The sequence below is a fragment of the Pundamilia nyererei genome, unplaced genomic scaffold (genome assembly GCF_000239375.1).
Source record: "Pundamilia nyererei isolate P.nyererei 1_Seehausen unplaced genomic scaffold, PunNye1.0 scaffold00025, whole genome shotgun sequence".
Classification (NCBI taxonomy): domain Eukaryota; kingdom Metazoa; phylum Chordata; class Actinopteri; order Cichliformes; family Cichlidae; genus Pundamilia; species Pundamilia nyererei.
The window spans coordinates 410,417-434,935 of record NW_005187426.1 but is presented as its reverse complement, the minus strand read 5'-3'; the positions used below and the strand labels follow the sequence as shown (position 1 = coordinate 434,935).

At 39.1% G+C, this 24,519-nt stretch overlaps 1 protein-coding gene across 1 annotated transcript in view; it reads left to right on the top strand.

Annotated features, from left to right (window-relative positions):
- Nucleotides 1-9,045: 9,045 nt before the first annotated feature.
- The window catches only part of abcc12 (ATP-binding cassette, sub-family C (CFTR/MRP), member 12), a 31,378-nt gene continuing 15,904 nt past the window's right edge, over nt 9,046-24,519 (top strand). The window contains exons 1-14 of the mRNA XM_005727532.1: nt 9,046-9,073; nt 11,659-11,715; nt 11,918-12,069; nt 12,216-12,362; nt 12,551-12,698; nt 13,790-14,035; nt 14,607-14,780; nt 15,711-15,858; nt 17,493-17,641; nt 17,912-18,019; nt 18,454-18,666; nt 18,750-18,821; nt 19,953-20,077; nt 21,875-21,947. Of these exons, the coding sequence (XP_005727589.1) occupies nt 11,665-11,715; nt 11,918-12,069; nt 12,216-12,362; nt 12,551-12,698; nt 13,790-14,035; nt 14,607-14,780; nt 15,711-15,858; nt 17,493-17,641; nt 17,912-18,019; nt 18,454-18,666; nt 18,750-18,821; nt 19,953-20,077; nt 21,875-21,947 (1,806 nt within the window). The 5' untranslated portion in view covers nt 9,046-9,073; nt 11,659-11,664. The remainder of the gene's footprint in view (nt 9,074-11,658; nt 11,716-11,917; nt 12,070-12,215; nt 12,363-12,550; nt 12,699-13,789; nt 14,036-14,606; nt 14,781-15,710; nt 15,859-17,492; nt 17,642-17,911; nt 18,020-18,453; nt 18,667-18,749; nt 18,822-19,952; nt 20,078-21,874; nt 21,948-24,519) is intronic.

Genomic DNA, 24,519 nt, shown 5'->3' with positions numbered 1-24,519 from the left:
GGAGTTGGACTACCTGTGTAACCTCTTTAGTGTCCACATACTGCCTCATGCTACCAGTAGTGAGATTGAACCTAGCAAAGTTGGTGAATTTAAAAAAAAAAAAAAATCAGTCAGAACAGATTAGGGAAAAGATTTCAGTGAAAATGTCACCTGTAGAACCATTCTTGTTTCTCATTTCCCCCCTCTGGTCCACCTGTTGTTGATTTCATTAATACCAAAGCAGTTGAAAGTGATGAATAACCCCCTCTGCTACTTAACTGACTAGATAAATATCCCAGAGCTTTATCCTAGTTGGCGTTATACTCTAATTATAAAATTCCCCTTCATTTTTTGGAGCAGTGTATTATATATTGTAAGACAGATAACTCACAGGCCCGAGAAATAATGACAATGCCACAAAGACGGAAACAGCAGTCGACCGAATCAGCCTGGTTCTCAGAAAGCGCAGGGCCACACGAACTAGCGAGGCCTTCTCCGGGCCTCTCTTTGCCACTTCTTCCTTCCAGAGTCTCTGAAACCTGTCAGACACTCACACTCAGTGGTCTCATTTAAACAACAAATCAAGTCTTTTTCCATGATTAAAACATCCTACATTTGATGTGGACAGTATAGTCTAATTTTTGATGAATCTTTGGCTCAAATACAAATTTCATAAACTAGGTCTATTATGCATTAGTAATACAGTATATGATAAATGAGTGTAAAGAAATGGGAATCAGAGACCTTTGCGTACCAACGTCAGCAACATCTGAAGGAGAGAGTGTGAGGGTCGATATAGTAACTACAGCACAAGTCTTTTAGTGAAAGTAGGCTTTTTTGAATATGTTTAACTCAACTTGCAAGTCTACGCCAGTCATAAGAATCAAGTTTGACATACTGGGTGCATCTTTTTATTGTGTGGCTTCACTTATCCCAATAAGAACACGAGACGCTGGTTATTACAGGTGTTACATCCCCCAGGAGGATGTCTCTTCTCCCTACTAACCCTTTGTTGTGTCTAGGCTCCACCTCCTCTGTCCTGATTGGATGCTGCGCAGAGTCCAGCTAATTGGTAATCAGCAGAGCACTACTTAATGCCTGTGGAGCTGTGCTTCTGTGCCCTCTGGCCATTTTGGTTGCCATACCCGTGCAGGCTTGCATGCCTTTGTAACTTGTATGAGCATTGTTTTTCATGTTCAGACTGCTTGTAGGGGAGAGCTGCCTTTTGTTTTGACACCCTGTTTTCTCCTGTTTATGTGTTGTTAGGTAGGTTATGGTTATAGGTTGTATATTTTGTTTCTTTGGAGTTACGGTAGGTAAGTTTCTTTTATTTCTACATCAGGGATGTTTTGTTTGTTATGTTGGCCATGGCTCTCCCTGACGTTATACCTCAGTCTGAACCCAAATCTCATCACCAGCATTAAATAGACCTTCTACACTTACCATCTTGGCTCCTCCTTCTCTATCCACCTTTATGTTCGTCCCTTCAACCCCCTAGACTAGCCAGGGGACGTAACAACAGGTTTTTTCCAATCGAGGATGACTGTCAAACGGGGACAGATCCAGAGCTGCATATTTACTGGGAATAACAAGTAAATATGACTTTAACAATAAACTTTCTGAAACAGAGGTGCTGCAGCCCACCCCAGAAACAGAGATAGCAATGTCTAAATGGGGTAAATGCCTAATCAGTGACACTGTTATTTCACTTAGGCACGGGAGGAAGTCTCTTGTGCTCTTTTATGATTTTTTTTAATGGTCTAGAGCAAATTAAACTACTTTAAAAATAGTATTTTACTTATACCTAAATAAAGGAAAAAGTTCTCTCTTCTGAATCGGAATTTTCTCTACTAATCACGCAAATCGTCAGTTTTAGACAGTTTGTTAAAAAGAGATACCTTCTTACCATCTTCACACAGCGGTCCTCGGATTATCTGCTGACGCCATCTTTCCTGAGAAATGATTGGTCAGTAGGTGGCGTTTTCAAAGTTTGGGGTATTTATCAGGAACTTGACCTGCTCCCTGAAAAAACAAAAACTCTAGAGAAAATACGCCTATAGAGCCCAGGAGGTGATTAGGAAGAATGAGAAAAGGAAAACTGCTTGACACTAGATGGATGTAGGTAGGTATCACGGGAAGAACATGTTCAAGCTGTCAGGTTAATATTTTCCTTACTTACCACAGGTAGCCAAATTTCACTGCGCAAATATTTCGACATCTAGTTTGCCTGAGACCTTATCAGAGAGGTTGGTCTGTCCTGTGACCCTTATGCCTCAGGACTGGACATCACAGGTGGGTTCAGATGAGGATTTCCTCAAACCAGCCTCCAGTTTTAGAAGCACAGTCAGTGCAGGGGGTGCATGTTTGGAGTTGTGTGTGTGTCCTAAATATTACGGTAAGAGAACTTAAGGCCCAATTTCAAAATAAAGGTGAAAGTGAAATTCTGGAATAGTCAGTTTATTCGCATTCTCAATTTATACAAAAGCTAGTAAACGACATTTCAAATGGCTATTATTTAAAAAAATCCAAACTAACGCGATATTGAGAACTAATTCTGTGAGCCAGGTCTGGACTAGCTATCTGGCGTACGCCTGTGGGCCTGCCCAGGGCTATCATAATTTACCCCAAAAAGTATATTATAATTTCTTTTGCGACCGCGACGTACCATTGGTTGATTTTCTTGAAGGACATTGGGCTTATCGAACGAAATCTCTCAGCCCTCCTCGGTCTGTCCCTCCCTCCCCTTTTTAACCTAGGTTATCAATTTGAGCTGGCCGGAGTTGGAGAGGAGTGGCATTTGGACAAATGGACAAATTAAAAAAAAAAAACAACAAAAAAATAAAACGCAATGGGGGTGCAGAAAATTCCGAGAAAAAAAGGGGGGAAAGCCTTCGAGTGAACGCAGCAAAATGTGCAAAACTTACTGATATGTTTGTCACCACAAGTTCTGCTGCCGCAGCTCGTGCGGGCCGGAGGAGGAGGTAGAATTAGCGATTCAGGGATATACGTCGGATGTGGAAGAGGCTAGGTTAGCCGAAATGTTAAAGAAGAGGGATGTTTCATGTAGGGAGTGCAAAGGGATGGTGTGTGTGTGCGTGTGTGCGTGCGTGTGTGAGCCCTTCTGAGAACGGGGGGGGGTTGCCTACACGTAAGCTTGCAACAGTCGGAGTTAACAACGAAAATGTTTTGGAATGTGTGAAATAATAATAATAGTGAATTAATACATAAAACGTAAAAAGGAAACACGTTAGAAGAACTAGAATTTATACAATTTTAGAATGATAAAAACTGATTAGAGAAACGTCTTCACTGAATAGTAGCTTGGCCAAAAGTGTGCAAATGCTCAACATAGAAAAGTATTACAAGACTTATTTTATTCAGTCAGACTTAAAACATTCATATATTCGTCTAGAGAGTTGTGTGTGTGTATGAGAGAGAGAATTGCTTTTACAGCCTTCATTTTAAAATAACGCTATGAGTAGATTTGGTGTCCAACTTACTGATATTTTAGCTTGCCATAAAATTACAGTTTGCAGGTGTTACAGCTTACAGTGAATATTGTCATGTAATATTAGTAAAAGTTTTTTCTGGTGAAATGGATGATTTATCATTGATAGGTTAACCAGAGAATTGTGACACTGTGGCCATCTGTCCAAACATGAATCCCTGAGTAGTGAAAGAGCATATCAATTTTTTAGCATGGTTACTCTCTTCCTTGTAGGCTGCTGCACTTTATTTTAATTTTTGAAATCACACAATGTGCACATATATCCTCTGGTATGTGATGTGCTTTCGCATATGGTATAAATAATCGTAGTGGGCCGCCATTGATGTTTTTAAGGAACCCCTTTTATTGCATGTAATGCACAGACACGCCAACAGAGGGCAGTAATATCCCTTCAACATACATTGTAAAATTACTATTACAACAATCCCACTTAATTTTACCATGGAGTTCACTTACTTGACTGCCATTGCTTATTTCTTAAAAAAAATGCACCTATATCACAGTGTTACTAGAAAATAAACATTTTCTCTTTTGTTTTGAACTCACACAAAAAAGTACTGTGTTAATCTTAGACAAAACTATTATTCTTCATTACAGTTAAATGCTCGCCATCTTAACATAAGCATAGTATAGGCATGTTAAGTATATGATAACCCTTTTAAACTGAACACAGTCCAATCTTCCCTCTGAGATACTCAAACTTTTGTCTAGGCAGTGGTTTGGTTACCAAACTCCTTCTTGTGCAGCTTGGCTCAAAGCAATATACTCAGCCTCTGCAGTTGAAAGTGCAACTGTTGCTTGTTTCTTGCTAAGCCAACTGACTGCACCTCCTGCAAGTAGAAAGATGTTTCCAGTTGTAGAACGTCGATCATCCTGATCACCTGCCCAATCAGCATCTGAATACCCAACCAAGGTTCCTGTTTCTGTTCTTTGATATTTGAGTCCCAGGTTTAGAGTTCCTTTCAAATATCTCAGGATTCTTTTCACAGCTGTAAGGTGTGTAGTGTTTGGGTTTGCATTGAATCTTGACACCACACTCACTGCTTGCGCTATATCTGGTCGTGTGGCTATGGCAGCATACAATAAACTTCCAACCATTGACTGATACATGCTTGGGTTTGCAGGTTTACTGACATCATCACTCTTTCTTAATTTGACATTTGTGTCAGCTGGAGTTGCTACTGGATTGGCACTGTCCACTCCATACTTTTGTAGTATGTTTTCAATATACTGTCTCTGATGAAGCACAACATGGTTTTTGGCCTTGTCTTGGACCACTGAGATGCCCAGAATGTAGGATAGCTCACCCATGTCCTTCATTTTGTAGTGTTTCTTCAGAGTGTCCTTTAAGTTCTTCATGCTCTCTGCTGATTCTGTAATCAAAATCAGATCATCAATAGCCAATATTTCCAACTCCTGACCTGTTCTAACAAACACACACTGATCTGAAGTACTCTGTGTAAAACCAATGCTTTTCATGAACTCTGTAAAAGCTTTGCTCCAGCAACGTGGCGACTGCTTCAGTCCATATATTGACTTGTTTCGTTTGCACACTTGATGTTCCTGCCCAGGTTTGATGTAACCCTCTGGCTTCTCCATGTAGATTTCCTCTTCCAGGTGTCCATTCAAGAATGCAGTCACGACATCCATTTGATGCGCATTTAGATTGTTTTGCACAGCAAATGATAACAATGTACGAATTGAACCAAATCGTACAACTGGAGAGAATGTTTCATCATAGTCTGCACCATAAATCTGTGAATAGCCTTTGGCAACAAGTCTGCACTTGTATCTTTCCACTTGTCCATCACTGTGATGCTTAACTTTAAAGACCCATTTTGATCCAACTGCTTTGCGATCCTTTGGTAGCTCCACTAAATCCCATGTGCCATTTTCCAGCAGTGACTCATATTCCAAATCAGCTGCTTCTTTCCACTCCTTTGCATTTGGACTTGACATAGCCTCTTCCAGTGAATTTGGTTCTGTGACACAACAGATGTTCGCATAATGATTGTTGGAGCCAAGTCCAGGCCAATATTTTACTCAGTTACATCATGCCATAGTTAAGTATTTGTCACGATCTTTAAGTTTCTATTATAATCTTGATCATTTTATGTTATAATGTAATAGGCTGTGCTCCATAAATTAATCCTGCTTTATTAGTCTGTTGTTGTTGTAAAGTGTTGATAGATGTCGTAAAGGGGGTGTATATTTGGCCCGCATGCGGAGGGGTGTGGGTAAAAGGTTAGGTAAGCAAGCAGGACATGGAGCAACAGTTTTCTGACCATCGCCGTTTTAATGTTATTTTTTGTTGTAACATAAAGGGAATGTAAACGGAGCTCCCACCAGAGGCATTTGTTTTGTACCTTTCGATTTGTATGGAGAATAAATGTTTTGCCCCTTTTTTCCTTCGCCTCGTTTTTGCTACCGGAAGGCATCCAAGCGACTTAACAAGAGCACGAGTCAGAAACTTTACGTCCTGCAGAAGCGGCAAAGAAGGACCGAAGGTTGCCGCTACAAGGATCAACTGTAGCTACATCAACAAACTCCTCTAATCCACATCTCTTTGGAGGTCTTCTGATCCGCTGATCTCCTTTTACAGCCTCACTGGTGACAGCCTCCTCAGTACTTGTTTGTCTTTCACCCGTGTGTAGTGTCACCTCATTCCCCAAACAGAGATCATTTTCACTTTGTTTACATTTAAACTCTGTTTCATTGAAGACCACATCTCGTCGAATCAGTATTTTTCCTTTTTCTTCATCCCACAGTCGGTAGCCTTTTGCATTGGTTGCATATCCCAGGAAACGAACTTTCACTGCCTTTTTTCCAGCTTCTTTCTCTCTGTGTCTAGAACATGAGCATAAGCAACACAACCAAATACTTTCATATGGCTAATGTCTGATTTTTTCCATACCATCTCTAATAGGGTGTTTCATTCTTTAAAGCACATGTTGGGAGCCTATTCTGTATGTAAGCTGCAGTAGCAACAGCTTCTGCCCAGAATGTGTTTGGCAACTTTGCATGTGACAGCATACTTCTAGCTGATTCCACTAGAGTTCTGTTTTTTCTCTCTGCAACACCATTTTGCAGTTTAATTAATCTACACTTGATTAATAACTACGGAAGAGGATTAGGGCCACTGGGGGAAAAAAAGTCTTTCTTTTCTTCTTTTCCTGAATTCTGAGAAAAAAGTCAGAATTCTGGCTTTTTTTTCTCAGATTTTTTTTCCAGTGGCCCTAATCCTCTTCCGTAAATAACAAACAATAAAGTCAGTGCTAAACAATTTAAGAACTATTTTCTTCAAACTATTTTCATGAATGATATTATGCTATCATGACAGCCACCAACACAGCAGTTACCAGTGAGATTTATGAAGGTTGTACTGAATAATTAATGTCTTCACCTTTTCCGTATCCTGGCATGAAATGGTCTCTTTACTTTAATGTGGAGTTGGAAAGCACAGTATAAATATTTAACCTCTTAACATCGACTGTGTTCTCATCTATCTATTAATATCAAATGTTAATTTGCTTGACAAATCCAAACGGAAACTCAGTTAAATGTGTGGCATTTGGAAGTGCTTGCTCACAGGGTGTCATTGGTTCCCTATCTGATATATTATGATTTTTCCCTCATATGTAAAAACATGTTGAGATGACTTAGAAAAGTCCACTTTATTGGAAGAAGAGGTATCTTGAATTTTATACCCACTCAACTGAATACCTTGATTTTACAATTTGTAGACTAACTAAACGCTAATATCCTTCCTTCAAACATGACACAGTTCCTCCAGCTGTATGAGGCTCCTCCCATGCAAATACATTAATTTTGACATGTAAAACTGATGCAATTCCCCTTTAATCCCGCCATATGGCACAGTCAGGAATGTAATATGAAACAACTGGTGGCTGTTTGAGAAGGCACAGAATTTACTGTCCTATCTACCTGCAGATAAATGTTAGTAGTGGTATTATTAGCAAATGATATTTTCTTCTTTTCTTTTCTTCTTTTAGACATCACCAGTCCACACAGAGTCATCAGAAACAGGGATACCTTGACATAAAAGGTTACCACTGAGCGTGGTTTGTATGTTCACATGGCCGTTTGTTTTGTGAGATTTATCAGAATAGTTGCATGCTTTCCCCAATACATTAAGTTAGAAGACAGAAAAACCTAAAATCTACATTTTATTCGTTTAATTCTTCAGTGTAAGTTTGATTTAAGGATAATGACACACATATTGGTCTTTATCAGGTAGTTACTTTATAATGACACACTATTATGCATTAATAAGATATTAGGAAGTGCTTAATTCATCATTTATAAAGCATTAGTCGTCCTTAGTCTGTAGCTGTGGCTCAGGAGGTAGAGTAACTCATCTACTTAAAAAAGCGTGCTCGTAAGAATGGGTGAATGAGTCAAGTTTTATAAAGCGCTTTGAGTGCTCAGGTAGAATAGAAGAGCACTACATAAGAACCAGTTCAATCCCCAGATATAAATATTTATTCTCCATTCACAGTCACATGTATAACATATTCATGGTATCATTTAAAAAGTTTAAGAAAGTGATTAACAAAGTATTTAAATACACACACACACACACACACACACACACACACACAATCACACACACACACACACACATACATATATATATAGATAATTAAAATGAGTGATGCAAACATAGTCCACTTGAGGTTTGCAGAATACTAAAACATTGGTAGGATGAGAGTCTAAGTCTGTAAGAGGAGTTTAAGAGAGAATGAGCAGTTGGGTAACTGGGTAATGTAACGTTTAAGGTTTGTCATTTAAAATAAAATATGAATAAGGTCATGATAAAACATTAGTGAGGATTACTGGGATGTTTGAAAGTTCTTTAGTTCATTCCTGAGGTTCAGTGTTGCTCTGGTTTGTGTTAGTGAGCTTTTAGTGAGATGAGTCAGCATCCAGTCAGGTTCAATTCCAGAGTGCTCCTGAATTAGAAAGAACGGTGTCTGGTGAACACGGCTGAAATAAAAGAAGTATTGGATGGTCTCCTCCTCCTCATTCAGTCAAATTCAATAAAAACTCAGAATGGCACATCATACATCAATTGATGCATCAATTGATGTATAATTTTGAATGCATATGTGCAGTAGACATAATCAGGTGACCTCAATAAGTCACATGGTGAGCTATGGAGATGACATCAAAAGTTCACATGATGACCTATCGAGGTCACCTCACCCAATAACCTCTGCTGATAATGACCCATGCCTTTTTTCACACCTTGCTCCATGATGAGACATCACATGTATATCTGTATTGATACAGACTAAGGAGGAATAATGCTTTATAAATGAATTAAGCACTTACTAATACTTTACTAATGCCCAATAGCGTGTCATTATTATTAAGTGTTACCACTGATTTTAAATGATTTGTCATTGTGACTAAGCTGTCCAGTTAGAACGAAGAATGGCAATCACCTCTAAACAGGCTAACCTTTGATCTCCATAAAGGTTATGCAAGGCAGAGTAAAATGCTGCTTCACTGACTGTCAGTGTTGACTAGCGGCAGTGTGTCTCCCTTGTTCTCCACACAGAGGTATTGTTCAGATTTTTTTTGATTAATTTAATTCATTCATTCAGACAGGAAAAGTTTCACTGTGTTTACTGTAAATTAGTTTAGCTCAGTTTTGATCTTTTTAGTTTGTGCTTGTATTTTATGATTGTCAGTTTTCATTGATTGTGTTTTATAGTTAACTTCATTTTTAAGAAATCATTACCAAAATAAATTACAGTTACTATTAATATTCTTAATGTTTATTTATTAATAATTTAGTTAGGAATAGTTAGTGGGGTTTTTTTTATGTTATTAGTTAGATGTTTCAAAAACAGCGCTGTAATCTGCATGTGCAGTCTTTAAGTTGATAAGATTTTAAGCTTAAACATATCTAAATGGTATAAATGAACTGATTCAACAACATGCCTCATTCACCCATTCACACACCTATTATGTATTTAAGTACTTTCTATCTAACATTCACACACATTCATACTCTGATGGATGCATCACAGAGCAACTTGGGGTTAGTATCTTGCCCAAGGATATTTGGCATGCAGACTGGAAAAGCCTTGGATCGAACTAATAACCATCTGATTAGTAGAGGACCTGTTGTGTTCTGTGCAGATGATTTAGCTGAGAGGCAGGTATGAGGACACTGTTCATTCATTAACACTTTATATTCAGGTGTTAGTTATGGATGAACAGAATTCATTATTCAGAAAAAAAAACTTGTTTTCTTCAGATTCAATATCGGTCCAAAATTTGGACATACTAACTAGCAGTTAACCATTCATATGACTGGTTAACCATTCATTAACTAAACCTTCAAATGAATGGTTAATTGGTACTGTACAAAACCTTTTAAAATTATGCTTTTTCCAGACCTCACCTCATGTTCTGATGAGTCAGTTTAAGTTTTAAGCAAGATTTAGTTTAACTATATTTAAAATGGGAAATTCTTGAAATGTGTCATCCATTAAAATAGATGTTAATAATTGATGAACTTGTCTTTAGCTGTCTGCTTCTACTGTTCACACATTGTTAGCTCCCCTGAGCCATGTGAGGGATTTTTGAATTTCTTTGTGGAAAAGGTGAATAATGCCAGGGCTCAGATGACACCACCTACTCTTTACCATTCAGCCCTTGTTCTTTGCTCTGTTGCTTTCTACCAGTTTGAGCCTGTAACTTTCTCTCTGTTTGCCATCTGAAGCCCTCAGGTTTCCCTATTGATGTCGCTCCACCTCAGTTATTTAGAGAGGTCATTTCTACTCTTGGTCTATCTGTTCTAGCTATTATTAATACCAGTTTTTAATCTGGTACTTTTCCTAAAACCTTTAAGCATGCTACAGCTCAACCTCTGCTTCAGAAAAATAGCCCGCTATTTTATCAAATTTTAGGCCTATTTGCAAGCTTACTCTTTTCTGTAAAATTCTGGAGAAAATTGCTTGTCAGTTGAAAACTTTTTAAATTTAAAAATAATGTCTTTGAGATTGCTTTTAAATCTCTGCATAGCACAGAATCTGCGTTGCATAGGGTTGTTAATGACATCCTCCTGGCTACAGATTCAGGATCATGTGATCTTGGTTCACCTAGACTTAACAGCTGCCTTTGACACAGTCTTTGGCAATATTTTACTATCTCGAATGGAACACTGGATAGGCATTTGTGGTACTGCTCTGCAGTGTTTAGAGAACCTTTGTTTAGACACGTAAGCAGCGAATTACAATAATCCAAGCGTGGCGAAATAAATGCATGTATATCTCAAGTTCAGAGCGAGATAAAATCGGGCTTAGCCTAGCCACATTTCTTAAATTATAAAAACAAGACCGAACCAGAGATTTCACATGCCCATCCAATGTGAGACTCGAGTCAAAGGTGACACCTAAATTCCTGATAGAGGATTTAACATAAAGTGAGAGAGGACCAAGGGCTTTCACTATCTGCGATAGAAACCTATCAGGGGTGCATACGAGGACTTCGGTTTTCCCCTTGTTGAGTTGGAGGAAATTTGCAGCCATCCAACGTTTGATCAAATCTAAGCAATCATTCAGACGCTGAAGCTTAGATAAATCCTCGGGCATAAAAGAAACGTCCAACTGAATATCAGCATAACAATGATAAGAAATGTCCTCAAAAGAGCCCATTATATGCTGGAGGGGGAGAAGATAAATTAAAAACAATAAAGGCCCCAAGGCTGACCCTTGAGGGACACCATAAGTAAGGGAGGTAGAGGATGACCTAAAATCGGAGACTGCCACAGAAAAGGATCGGTGATGGAGATAAGAGGAGAACCTCTCTAATGCAGTTCCAAATACACCAACCCATTTTTTCAGCCTTTCAATGATTCTTAAAAGGACATTCTAGCTTCATGGAGGATTTCAGCTGCTTACCAGTTCACAGCCTTATTTGTTTTATTTTTGTTTCACAACGCATTAAATGTTTTGAGTGAGTAACAGGTCTGGACTTAAGGCAGGGCAGTTTAAAACCAGCATTACATGTGTGATGTATTACAGCCTCCTGTTTCTGATTCTGGTAAATAATGCTCTTAAATTAGACATTTCTACTTGAATTATCATGTTGGTTAGTAACATTTCAACTTTGTGGTTTGGTCTCTTTTAACATAGAACAAAATGAAGAAAAAATATTCTCTGGAGGAGAATGGCACTCGAAGACTCTCCTTTGTAAGTACTAAACAAACAGCAAATTTACATGTTGCTTTTACTTCCTGACATCTTTTCCATCATCCACATCCTGCTTTCCTTTTAGATGCTTAGCTAATTTCAGACATTTAGCTATTGACTAAGGCACAACCTCAGTCTTTCATCCACTCTGCTTTTTTTACTGGTTGTCTTATACTTTCTTTTTGCTTTTTTGACTGTTTAGGCAGACGATGGTTTCCAGTGGCGAACTGGATCTGAGATCATCAATCCAGATGATCCTTGTGTGCACAGCTGTGAAAGGGATCACCCTTCCTCATTTAGAAAATATCAGCAGAGCTTGCAGATGCTCAAGCCCTTGCGTTTTTCCTCACCACAGTCAGTGTCAATATCAAACTTGATCGTTTAGATGAACTTAGATAATATTTGATGGCTAGTTATTTGTTTCCATATAAATACTTTATACTTGGAAATGTATTAATGCCCTCCTTTCACACAACATTTTATGTCTGCTTTATATTTAGGCCCCACCCTGTGGACAATGCAGGTTTCCTGTCCTTCATGACTTTTGCCTGGATGACCCCCTTGATGTGGTCCATTTTTAGGAATAAGCTGGACATCTCCGAGCTAAAGTTGTCTCCTTTTGATATTGCTGACACCAGTGCACAAAGGTCTTTTCTCTTCATATTATATTCAGATTTAAACACAACATATCCAAAAATCAGTCAGGGGGATCACAGTCAAAATCCAAAGACATAGTGACAGTTGGAAAAGTACTTGAAATTTACTAAGTACCTATAATATTTAAAAGAAAAACAGACTGCTGGGTGAGTAGGTCCTGATTGTAAGTGTCTGGCAGGTTTCAGAGACTCTGGGATGAAGAAGTGGCAAAGAGGGGTCTGGAAAAAGCCTCACTGGTTCGTGTGGCCTTTCACTTTCAACGAACCAGGCTGATTGTTTCTGTCATTATTGGTATTCTTGCCATGGTTTCAGCATTTTTGGGCCCGGTGAGTCATCATCTCTGTGTTTCATGTTCTTAGATATTAGAACATGAACAATCCCAGCTGTATACAGTGGAAACCAGTTTTGTCCAAAGGCATTTCTGCCATTTCTAAATGTCGCATCTGAGTAATTTAGAGAGGAACCATCTCATCAAGTCATCTGAAGGTGCACATAAGTAAAAAAAACAAACAAACAATGATTTTAATCTCAGATCTTGTGATGAAAGCACATTTTGTTCTGAAAAGTAGTACCTGAAAGTGTAGCAATATATAAATAACTAATATGTACATCTGTGGTGAAGTTTACATACACTCATCAAGGGGATGAATGTCACGGTAATTCTGTGCCTCTTTTATTTTCTTTGAACTATTTCATTTTTCAGGGTGGAACTATTGTACAGCACACATCATTAATGACTTTAAAAATTGGGTGCGTAAGTTTGAAAACATTTCAGATTTTTTCAAATCCCCACAGGGTTAAAAGTATACCTACAAGCCTAAAAATATACTTACACTCATTTTTTGTTAAATTTCCCGAGCAATTTGCACCTCAGCTAGATGCTTTTGGTAGCCATCATCAAACTTCAATACTTTTCTTCACAGAACTAGTACAGTTCATTTAAATTGGTTGATTTTCTGGCACAGACCCAGATCATTGTCCTGTTGAAAAAAACAACTTTGTCCAAGTTTTTACCATGTATCTGTTAAGATGAAGTTGAAAAATTTGGAGATAGTCTGTACATTGTGCAGGGAAACAGCTTCATAGCATTATGCCTCCATTGCCTTGCTTGACAGCTGGTACAGTGTTCTTAGCTTTGAGAGTTTCTGCTTTACTCCTCTAAATGTATCTCTTGTTATTGTGGCCAAATAGCTCAGTCTTGCTCTTGTCTGACTGTGTAATTTGTTCATGGATGGCATTTGACTTGTCCATGTGGGCAGCTGCAAATTTCAGTCGAACCTGAATGTGTCGATTTTGCAGCAGGGTCCTCGTTCTTTCTCTGCACCCTCTCAGTCCATGGTGATATAAAATATGTAATTTGATCTTAAAGATTCATGTTATTTAAGTGTCACTAACCATTTTCTCCCTGTTCTTTCAGGCTGTACTGATCAGCATGATCTTGAATTATGTTGAAAACCCAGAGGAGTCCGTGTCCAACACAGTGTCATATGGTGTTGGTTTGTCCATTGGTCTGTTCACCACAGAATGTTGCAAAGCTCTCCTAATATCCTTGCTGTGGTCAATAAACCTGCGCACAGCAGTGAGACTGAAAGGGGCTTTCTCTACAGTGGCTTTTCAGAAAATCATATCGCTGCGGGTATACAGCGGTGTTTCAATGGGAGAGGTAAAGACTAGTTCTCACTTCTATGGCAAATGCAATATAGCCACATTTGTCTGAGAAAGTTTTAATGCTCTTGTAATTGATTCTAAAGTAATTTTATCCACTTGTACAATATTCTTACAGCTGATAGCCTACAGAGGCCAGTGTAACAAAAATATGCTAATGTCTTTTTTAGCAAAGATTTCATTTTTGCTTTAAAAAACTTTGACATTGCTTTCACCCACGCTGTAGTGGAACAAACTTGGATGTGGGGTGCTGTTTGTGTCCATGGTAGACATTAGTGGACCAGATGTAATGTCTGCTATAGACATCTGTGAACATGAAAAGCAACCCTTGTTTGTCTTTGTTGCTATATTCTATCTTGAATGAGCATGCTTTATATTTTGACGTGTATACATATGTTTTACATGTTTTTAATATCTCATGTATTCTTCTTTCTATCCCTCCATAATGTATTATAAATTATCTTGTGAGTCAATAGTGCTACAAATAATTTGAACTTGTTTTGACATAAAAGAAATTTGTTTTGATGCAATTCCTAATTAACTTTTCTTCATATCTTTCTGCTGCCTAGATGATTAACATTTTGACCAGTGATGGCCAGAGAATGTTCGAGGCTGTAGTGCTTGGGAGCTTTGTGCTGTCTAGCACAGTGCTCTATGTTTTGTGTATTGTCTACACATGCTACATCCTGGGCTACACGGCACTGACTGGAATCTTCACATACCTGATTTTTGTCCCTGTACAGGTCTGTGTATATTTCACATAAATCTGACATATTTTTACATTAGAAGCTGTGAAAAGAAAGTTGGTTCTTATTTTAACTGAAAATAGTGGAAAGTTAGCAAATCCAAATTTTGGAAATTGTATGCTATATTTTCAAATTTGATGTTAGCAACAGAAATGATTTTAACCTTAATGTTGTAAAGGATTTGTATATTCCTGGGAGCTGTTTTGCTCAGGACAATATGTTCTTGTAGAATTTCCCACTACAATTCTGACCCAGGAAAAGGGAAAAACAAGGGCTCAATTAAAAGTCCTAATGTACTGCCTAGGGAAAAGCTTTTGCACCTTGTGCATAGTGATAGTGTAGAGAGGCAAAATTACATAAATTACATCATTGTTCAAAAATGTTTGGCCTATGTGGTGGCTAGGGTCCTGGAAGAGGTTCCCCGTGGAGACTCCATAGTTCTTTAGGAAGCTTGATCAGGGGGAGGTGTTTGCGAGAATGCAAATAGTTTGTTTTTATGCCAGCAACTCTTTTTTGCTAGCATAAAATTCTTAATATCTAAAACTTAATACTGACCAATAATGAAATATAAGTATGTGTTTAATATGAGCTAATGAAAAATAATGGCAAATACTAATGTTGCAAAAACCAGACAAACAAAAATAATAAAAACAAAAAGAAAAAAAAAAACTGCACAAATGAGGTTTGTAACAATAATATAATAATAACAATAAAAATAAGAACAATAAGAACAAAATATTATATCACAAAAAATTGAGGCATATAGAACGGTATGTTTTACCTTTCTATAAACTCATTTCCTTGTTTAGTAAGCTGCTAAGATAGCAAAGCTGATTTTTCTGTGTTTTTCTTATATTATCCCAAATATATTACTTTGCTTCTTATTAACTTTAGTCACTCACAATGTATTTTTCTTGATTTTTGTAGATTTTCTTGGCCAAGCTCATAAATAAATTCAGATGGAAGTCCTTATTGATAACCGACAGCAGAGTTCGCACGATGAATGAGATTCTCAACAGTATAAAGCTAATCAAGATGTACGCGTGGGAAGATTCTTTTGAGAAGACGATTGCAGGTATGTCAAGCTGTTTCATGTTGATATTTTTTTAATCAGTATGTCAAATATCAAGGAAATATTCTGTGGCGTGAATAAGGCACGGCGGGACCACGGAGCAACGTTCAGAGCCAACTTTATTTAGTTCACGTCACACCACACACACACCAACCCCTGAGTCCCCGTGTTTTAACACGGCGGGCGTGATTGCGGATGCCGTGCAGGTGCGTCCGCACGGCACCGCAAACCATGCCCCACCACATATTCATACACACCAATTTGTTTAAAAACAAAATCAGCAAACATATAGTCACAATGGTATGTATGGGCATCCTTATGTACAGTTGTGATCAGAAGTCCAGATGCTTTTGGTCACCATCATCAAGCCTAGCCCCAAGAGGGTTGAGGTTAGGGCTTTAAGCTTCTGGACTGATCTTCTAAATGTTAGTCTAATTTATCCATTGCAAAACCAATTTTGTGCCAAAGTGGAAGAATTTGGAGGTACCACTGGCCACAAAAGAACCCCAGGCAACGATGCTTTACAGCTCGTACTATTATCTTAGGTTTGAAAGCCTCATCTTTACTTCTCTAAGCGTATCTCTTATCACCGTGGACAAATAACTCAATCTTTGTCTTGTCTGACCATAAAACCTTTTTTCCAGAGGGCATTTGGCTTGTCCATGTGCAAATTTCAGTCAAGTCTGAAGGTGTCGATTTTGAAGCAAGGGCTTCTTTCTTGGTTGGCAGCCTCTCAGTCCATGAAGCTATAACTCACTTCACTGTGAAAACTGATGTCGATGTTCTTGTACTTAGAATTGTTTGAAATGATGATCCTGGAATCTGCGTCTTGTGTAAATCAATACTTCTCTTTCTGAGATCTTCACTGAGTTCTTTCTCTTCCCCATTGTTCTGAGTATTGGTCCGTCCAATGATTGTTGTTAATGAAATCCTTTTTATGCTGGCAAAAAGAACCTAAAAGTTGCCATTAATCATTATCACTAACGAGATAATAATAGGTTTTGGTCCAGTCAAGTGAAAACACATTGTAGAACCATCAACACCGTCATTACATCCCAAAGACAGAACTGTTTAAAGAAATAGTTAAAGCCCTAAATTACAATGACATTCATGAGTGTATGTAAACTTCTGACCGCAACTACAGATCTATAATGAGTAAGGTGACCTCATGTCTAACTAATCCATACACTTTTACGTACCTCTCACAAGTATATCTATTTGTTAGACTCCCTTCATTACAAGTTGAAGCAGTCATCTGCCTCTAAAACATGCAGTTGTTTGTGAGAACATCTTGAACTCTCACTTACTTTCAATTTACCTTGAACTTCTATGGACATTCATTGGCTTGCTGCCAAATCTGGGGCACGTGTTCTCATTTTCCTATGACAAGTAAAGTGCATGTGGGAATATGATATGCTTTAGTATCTTATGATCTTGTTAACTTTCTTATCAACACTGTGAGGTCTAGGTCTTCAGTCTGTACTCTTGGTAGTTTCTTGTTTAAAAAATGATCATAATGTAGTCATCTGAATGCCTTATTGCTCATTACTAAGGTGCTCACTAAAGAACTACAGTAAAGAAAAAAGGTAAGTCACTAAAGATAAAGTTAACTAATGAAAAACTTTTAATTCTCACAGGCTTAAGGAAAAATGAAAAGAAACAACTACAGAAGGTCAGTTATGTCCAGACTATTAATATAAGCATCGCCAACATCCTACCCTCCATTGCCACTATCCTCACCTTTCTGGTTCACACTTTGTTGGGGTTACCTCTCAGCACTTCTGATGTGAGTACTACAGCAGTATACTAAAACTGTACAGGCGCAAAAACATCTTTAACTAACATGTCAACTTAAAGTAACAAGTCTGAGATTCTGCAGTTCTGAAACTCAGACTGTTTGGATATGAGTCATAAGATAATGAAATAAAGGTTTATTGCATTCCTTTAATTGCGATTGTGCTAACCCGGTTTGCTGTGGCCCATTTAATATCAACATGATTTTCTTGCATTCCATAATCATATATAGTGTCTTAACATAATTCTTTGTTTTTACTAGGCTTTTACCACAATTGGCATCTTCAACTGCATGAGGTTCTCCCTCGTTGTCCTGCCCCCATCTGTGAAGGCCACAGCTGAGGCTCTTGTAGCACTAAAACGATTAAGGGTAAATTATTTGTTTTGCGCCCTCTGTAACTGTTAACAATTCATGTAGTGACTCTATTGTGCTTTTTGTGTCTTTTGTCATATATATTCTTAAACTGATGCATGCTCATATGAACACACTTTCAAATAATGAAGTCAGCATATGTACAAGCGAGCCAAAACCTCCCAATTCAGACGTTTCTAAAATCACAGTTTTATTTTTTTTGTACTGCTGGCTGCCAGTGGCAGATGCTATGCATGATAAGGTCATCTCAGGTACACATCTTTAAATATAAGATATATTGTCAACCTGCATCACAAATCTGGTTTAACGCTGCTTTGATTCCTGTCTTACTTTTACCCTTGCTTTTGTCACACCTTGTATCTGACTTTCATTCAGAAATATCAACAGAAAAACACAGATAAGCTTGTAAATGCTGTTTGTTGTTATTTCAGAAAATTTTGCTGATCCAGAATCCTGAGCCCTACCTGATGAAAAAGGTAGATAATGACTCGGCTATAGTGATGAAAAATGCTACATTTTCCTGGACCAGACCTGAAAGCCAGTCTTCCCCCCCACCCAGCACAGCCAACGGAGTGTCAGAACACAAGACAGCTGAGACTGAATCCTCATCAGCATTGAAAAACATCTCCTTCACACTGCCTAAGGTGTGATTCAATTCTGATAATGATATCTCAGGTTATCTGCATTCTATTAAAAGTAAACTAATTGTCTCTGGTATTTCCCGAAGGGCAACCTGCTCGGTGTCTGTGGGAATGTGGGGAGTGGAAAGACATCACTGATTTCCAGCATTTTGGAACAGGTTGCTTTCTCTTTTGTGTTTTTGTCCTTTTCTGTTATTTTGTATCGTTTCTTTATAGTTTTCTTTTATTTATTTTTTGTTCACTCTTTCGTTATTTGCATGCGTTGAGAAGATAGAACGAGGACTAGGTTGTTACCCTGTTGCAAGACAGAAAACTAGTCACCCTACACAGGTCAAACATAGTTCAACAGGATATATGTAGCAGATAAGCTAAACAAGTCTTATCAATCCAGAGACTAGAAGCAGGGCACTGTCTGAGTTGGGGAAATTCTGCATGCTTGCACTTCTCTTCATGCAGGGGTCAAGCTGTATCTTAGTATATAACAAAACAATCTTCTAGATATCTTATCTGCATAACACTTGTGTAGAAGGAAGCTGTTACAGTTTGTTTGCAAACATAGTAGTAATCTCCAACTTTATCTTCAGAATTATGTAGATGACAGAGAGTGATAAAGTTTTTGAGTCATACCATAAAGGTACAGGAAAAAATTGTTGAAGGTAGGTTAGTAAGAAAGGTGACGATCAGTGAGCAGAACGATGGCTTCATGCCAGGAAAGAGCATTATAGATTTGATGTTTGCTTTGAGATTGTTGACCGAGAAGTAGAGAGAAGGTAAGAAGAAGTTGCACTGTGTCTTTGTGTGAATCTAGAAAAGGTTTATGGTAGGGTGTCACAAGACAAACTGTGGTGCTGCTGCACTTCTCTCAGTAGCAGAGAAGTATGTTAGGGTGGTGCAAGACATGTACGAGGACAACGAGACAGTTGTGAGGTGTGTGGTAGGAGTGAAAATGGGATTATATCAATGAGTATATCTTCTTCTTTGCAGTGGTGATGGATATGCTGATAGAAAAGGCCAGGCAGAAGTCTCTGTGAACTAGGATGTATGCAGATGATACTGTGATCTTTATTAAGAGTGTGGAGCAGGTGGGAAAGAGCCTGGAGAGGTGGAAGTACACACTGGAGAGAAAAGGGATGAAAGTCAATACATATATATGAATAGGGCATACGATCAGCCGTGGCAAGGTCTAACAAGAGACGAAGGAGGAGAAAGAAGAAGTTTTTACTATTTCTAACCGTACATAAAATGTCCAGTAAATATAGCTTTTCTGTCTCCTTGATTTTATCTTTTAGATGCACCTTCTTCGGGGCTCCATCACAGCCGATGGGACATTTGCTTACGTCTCCCAGCAGGCCTGGATTTTCCACGGGACTGTTCAAGAAAATATCCTCATGGGGGAACCTTTTGACCAAACCAAGTAATTGATAATTTAACATAAATCAGCGCTTGTCACTATTTTTGAGTAGCTAAGACTTGAATATGAAAAGAACAGGTATTATTATAAAATAAGGAGATTTCATTTGAGGCAACATGATTTTAATTACTGCACCAACCAAGACTATGAAAATGAGGGCAAGCGTTTTAGATTTGACTATATATTCCCTGTGACTTTACCTTACATGAAAAATGTTTAACTAGGAGAAAGTTCATCTTATCTTTGTGAATTTGCATCTGATAAGAATGTAATAAAGGTGGAGGTCATCTTCATTATCTGACAGGGTTACAATAGGAAGTAGGGATGCACCGATACCACTTTTTTTGAAAACGAGTACGAGTACTTGCATTTCAGTACTCGCCGATACCGATACCGAGTACTTACTCATTGACAAATGCCAACCATTTGACTTTCTGGTAGTAATAATGGAAATGTATTTCATATTATATATATTGCATACATTTGTATTTGTGTATTTTAGTTACAAATATATAATATTTCAGATGTAAAATAATCTTACATTTAGTACTGTAGTTTATCATTGAATGCCTATAGCACACAGACTTTACCTTGGGTCAAGTATGGTGGAGATGAAGTACAGTGGGTTGGTCTCGACGTCACTGAAGCGCTTCTTGACAGCTGCCTGTAAGGTTGCTTTCATTGCCTTGACGCCGTGGTCCTCGTCTGTTTCTCTGTTTAGAAGTCTCACTAGCACAGTCACAGCTGGGATGACATCAGAGGCTAGTGTGTCGTAGCTGCTCACTTTTTTAGTTAGTTCCTCAAAGGGGGCGAGGATGGCAACAGTCGTCTCCATAAGAGCCCATTGGTGAGCGGTGAGATAGTCAGGGAGTTCGTGCTCGGACACATACACCTCCAGCACTCGCTTTTGCTCAATGAGGGACTGGAGCATGTAATACGTGCTGTTCCAGCGCGTCTGTAGGTCCTGCTGCAGTCTCTTTACTGGCTGGTTGAGCTGTCCCTGAATGTCCTCGAGGCGGGAGTAGGCTAAGGCGGAATGTTTAAAATGCCCAACTACTTTCCGTCCCACTGCTATAGCATCAGCTATGCTCCTCTGTGCTAATAAGCATGGGTAAATAAGCGTGGGTAAACTCTTTGTACTTTGTCGTGTTGGGGTTTTAGGTGCTTGATTAAATTACTTGTGTTAAATGCGCTACCTTTTGAGCCTCCTCTGGACAATTTCGCTGAGCACAATTTGCAGTCCGCCTTTGTTTTCGCGTCTTCGTTCACTTTGAAATAGTTCCACACGGCTGACATGTCTCGCCTTGCCTTCTCCCCGCTCTGAACTGCAGCCGGGGCCTGGGGGCGGGCACTTGGCGCTTGTGATTAACCCCTTACATGCCGCTCAAACATAGACAGGTCTCAGACCGTGGTATCGGTTCCCAGTATCGGGGGACTTTTAATGAGTACGAGTACTTTAGAAAATGTGGTATCGAGGCCGATACCAGATACCGGTATCGGTGCATCCCTAATAGGAAGTTCAATTTAGTGATGGTGAGAAGGGAAACTTGCTGACCTCTGTAGTGTTGACTTAACAGAAAGTGAAAGGGCCCTTTCATAACCTCTCATAAACCACCAGGCACCATATGTCTGAGCAAATTAAAGGAATTATTTTTCAAAGAAAAGTTTTCCAGAGACCAGTGCTTATCCTGATTACATATGTTATTGGACTCATTGGATTTTTAGAATTATTTAAATGGTTCTGTTCGATACACTATATTTCTCTCAATCAGGGCACTATCTTACATTGTCACTCCACAGATATGACAGGGTTGTGGATGTCTGTAGCCTCAGAGCTGACCTGAAGATTCTGCCATTCGGTGACCAAACTGAGGTAGGTGCTCTCTCTTTAACCTCCTAGGACCTGGCGTCCACATATGTGGACATCACATTTTGGGTTATTTAGACCAAAATAGGGCAGCATGGTGGCACAGTGGTTAGCACTGTTGCCGCACAGCAAGAAGGTCCTGAGTTCAATTCCACCATCAGGCCGGGGTCTTTCTGTGTGGGGTTTGCATGTTCTCCCCGTGTTTGCGTGGGTTCCCTCTGGGTACTCCGGCTTCCTCCCACCACCCAAGCTAGACATGCAGCTTGTGGGGATAGGTTAATTGGATAATCCAAATTGCCACTAGGTGTGAATGGTTGTCTGTCTCTGTGTGTTAGCTCTGCGACAGATTGGCGACCTGTCCAGGGTAGGGATGGGTACCGGTATCTGTTCTGACATAAACTGTAGTAACCAGACCGAAAAGCAGCGCACATTTCGGTGCTTTATTTCGGTGCTTTTCTTTCCTGAGCTGTGATACACTTTAGATTCTAGCCAATCATTTTACGTTTCCGAGGATAGTAGGTGGGTCCAGGTATGTACGTTCTTTTAGAGCAGAGCAACAGATTAAAAATGCCCAATGCAAAGCGGTAAAAAGTCTGGCTGTATTTCACAGCAAAAGATGCAAACTCAGCAGCCTGCAACAAATGCTTTATGGTGATACTGTGCAAAGGAGCTAACACCTCGAATCTGATGAAACACCTGGCGACGCATAGCGTTTTTTTTAAAAGCCAAGAAATGCACCGTATTTAATGGCAGCAGCAGCCGTTCTCTGCGTGAGTAGCTTAATGTTGCTCGTGTGTAATTTACCTTTAGTAGGCTAACCACGTTATTACATTAATGCATGTAAGGTGAACTAGCAAACATCATCATAGCTACATGCGGCTGTCTTCTTGTTTGATGGCAGATGCTCCCTTCACCCTGGCCAAAAAGGCTAAAATGACCAAAGAAAAAGTGGAAAACAGTTAAACATGAGAGGTTTTTGGACAAAGTTTGTGTTTTTTCCATTGTTTAAGCACTGCTTCCAGCCAAGAGTGATACCATATATGCCCTATAGCTGCAGAAAAGGCTAACATTGTTATCTTTTTACAAAAAAACAGCTGAACATGAGAGGTTTTTGGACCAATTTTGTGTTCTCCATTCTTTAAGCACCGGCACCGTTTCAAAAGTACCGGTTTGGTACTAGTATCGGATAAAACCTAAACGATACTCATCCCTAGTCCAGGGTGTACTCCGCCTTTCGCCCTATGACAGCTGGGATAGGCTCCAGCGCCCACCGCGACCCTGAAAACGGATAAGCGGAAGCAAATGGATGGATGGATAGACCAAAATACTCAATTTTGCTCTACATGGGCCTGATATCCACTTACGAGGACATTATACTGCTACTGTTCTATCAAAATTTTAAACAAATATCCTCATATGTGGCTCTTATCTTTCTTAAAAACAAAAATAAGGTAAAGGAAAAAAATCTGGTAATTCTTTGTTTTTACATTCATCAGGTCCCAATCAGCCCAAATATCAAAGAGAAATTAAAAATGCATGTCGTGAAAGAGTTCGGGTCTTAGGAGGTTGAACTGTCAAAGAAATTCATTGAAAGTCCTTATCTGCATAAACAAGTATCTGCTAGATAAGCAGAAAAAAAAGCCTTGTGTCATGTGTCCTAGTCGTTTAAACATACAATTAAACAAAGTCCAAAATAAATAATGAGCTATTTGTCAGTCTGCCCCAGGGCAGCTGTGGCTACAACTGTAGCTGCCTCCACCAGTGTGTGAATGTGTGTGTGACTGGGTGGATGACTGGGTGTGTAAAGCGCTTAGGGGTCCCTAGGGGGGACTAGTAAAAGCCCTATACAAATACAGGCCATTTACCATTTGAAGTTAAACAAACTGTAACAATCATATCTCCCCTCCAGCAACTACTATGTTAAGATAAAGGAGGGTATATTGAGACTAGGGCTGCTCAATTAATCAAATTTTAATCACGATTACGATCTGGGCTTTCAACGATCATTAAAAATGACTGAGCCGATTATTAGCCCCTCCCTCATTTTTCCGCGACACGTTAAAGGCCGGTCCGTGAAAATATTGTCGGGCATAAACCGGTCCGTGGCGCAAAAAAGGGTGGAGACCACTGATTAAGAGGACCCGAGGGAAGCTCGGAAAGCAGAAGTTATTTGGAGAGGAGAGTGACTGCCGAGGTAAAGAGAGGTAAAAAAAACTTCAGTGGTGTTGCACACTATTTTATATTATTTTTTAAAGTCATTATTCAATACGTTGTTATTGTTAACCCTTTAAAGCCGGTCAGAGCTGCATGCTCTGTTTTGTGTAACTATTTTTAAATCCCTGAAGAACCTGAACCGTGTAAGCTAGCGCAATAATTTGTTTTGCATATGAAACCAGAGGAATTGTACTTACATCTTATGACATCAGCTTGTCCTCGGTCACGGTTTCCTTCCACATATAGCTTTGCAAAAATTGCATAAAAAGCGCTTGCAGGAACAAAAACATAATATTCCAGAAACACGCTTTGCCGATCCGATCAGCTGTTCGTAACACTTCCCACAGTGAAACAGACGTCAGCG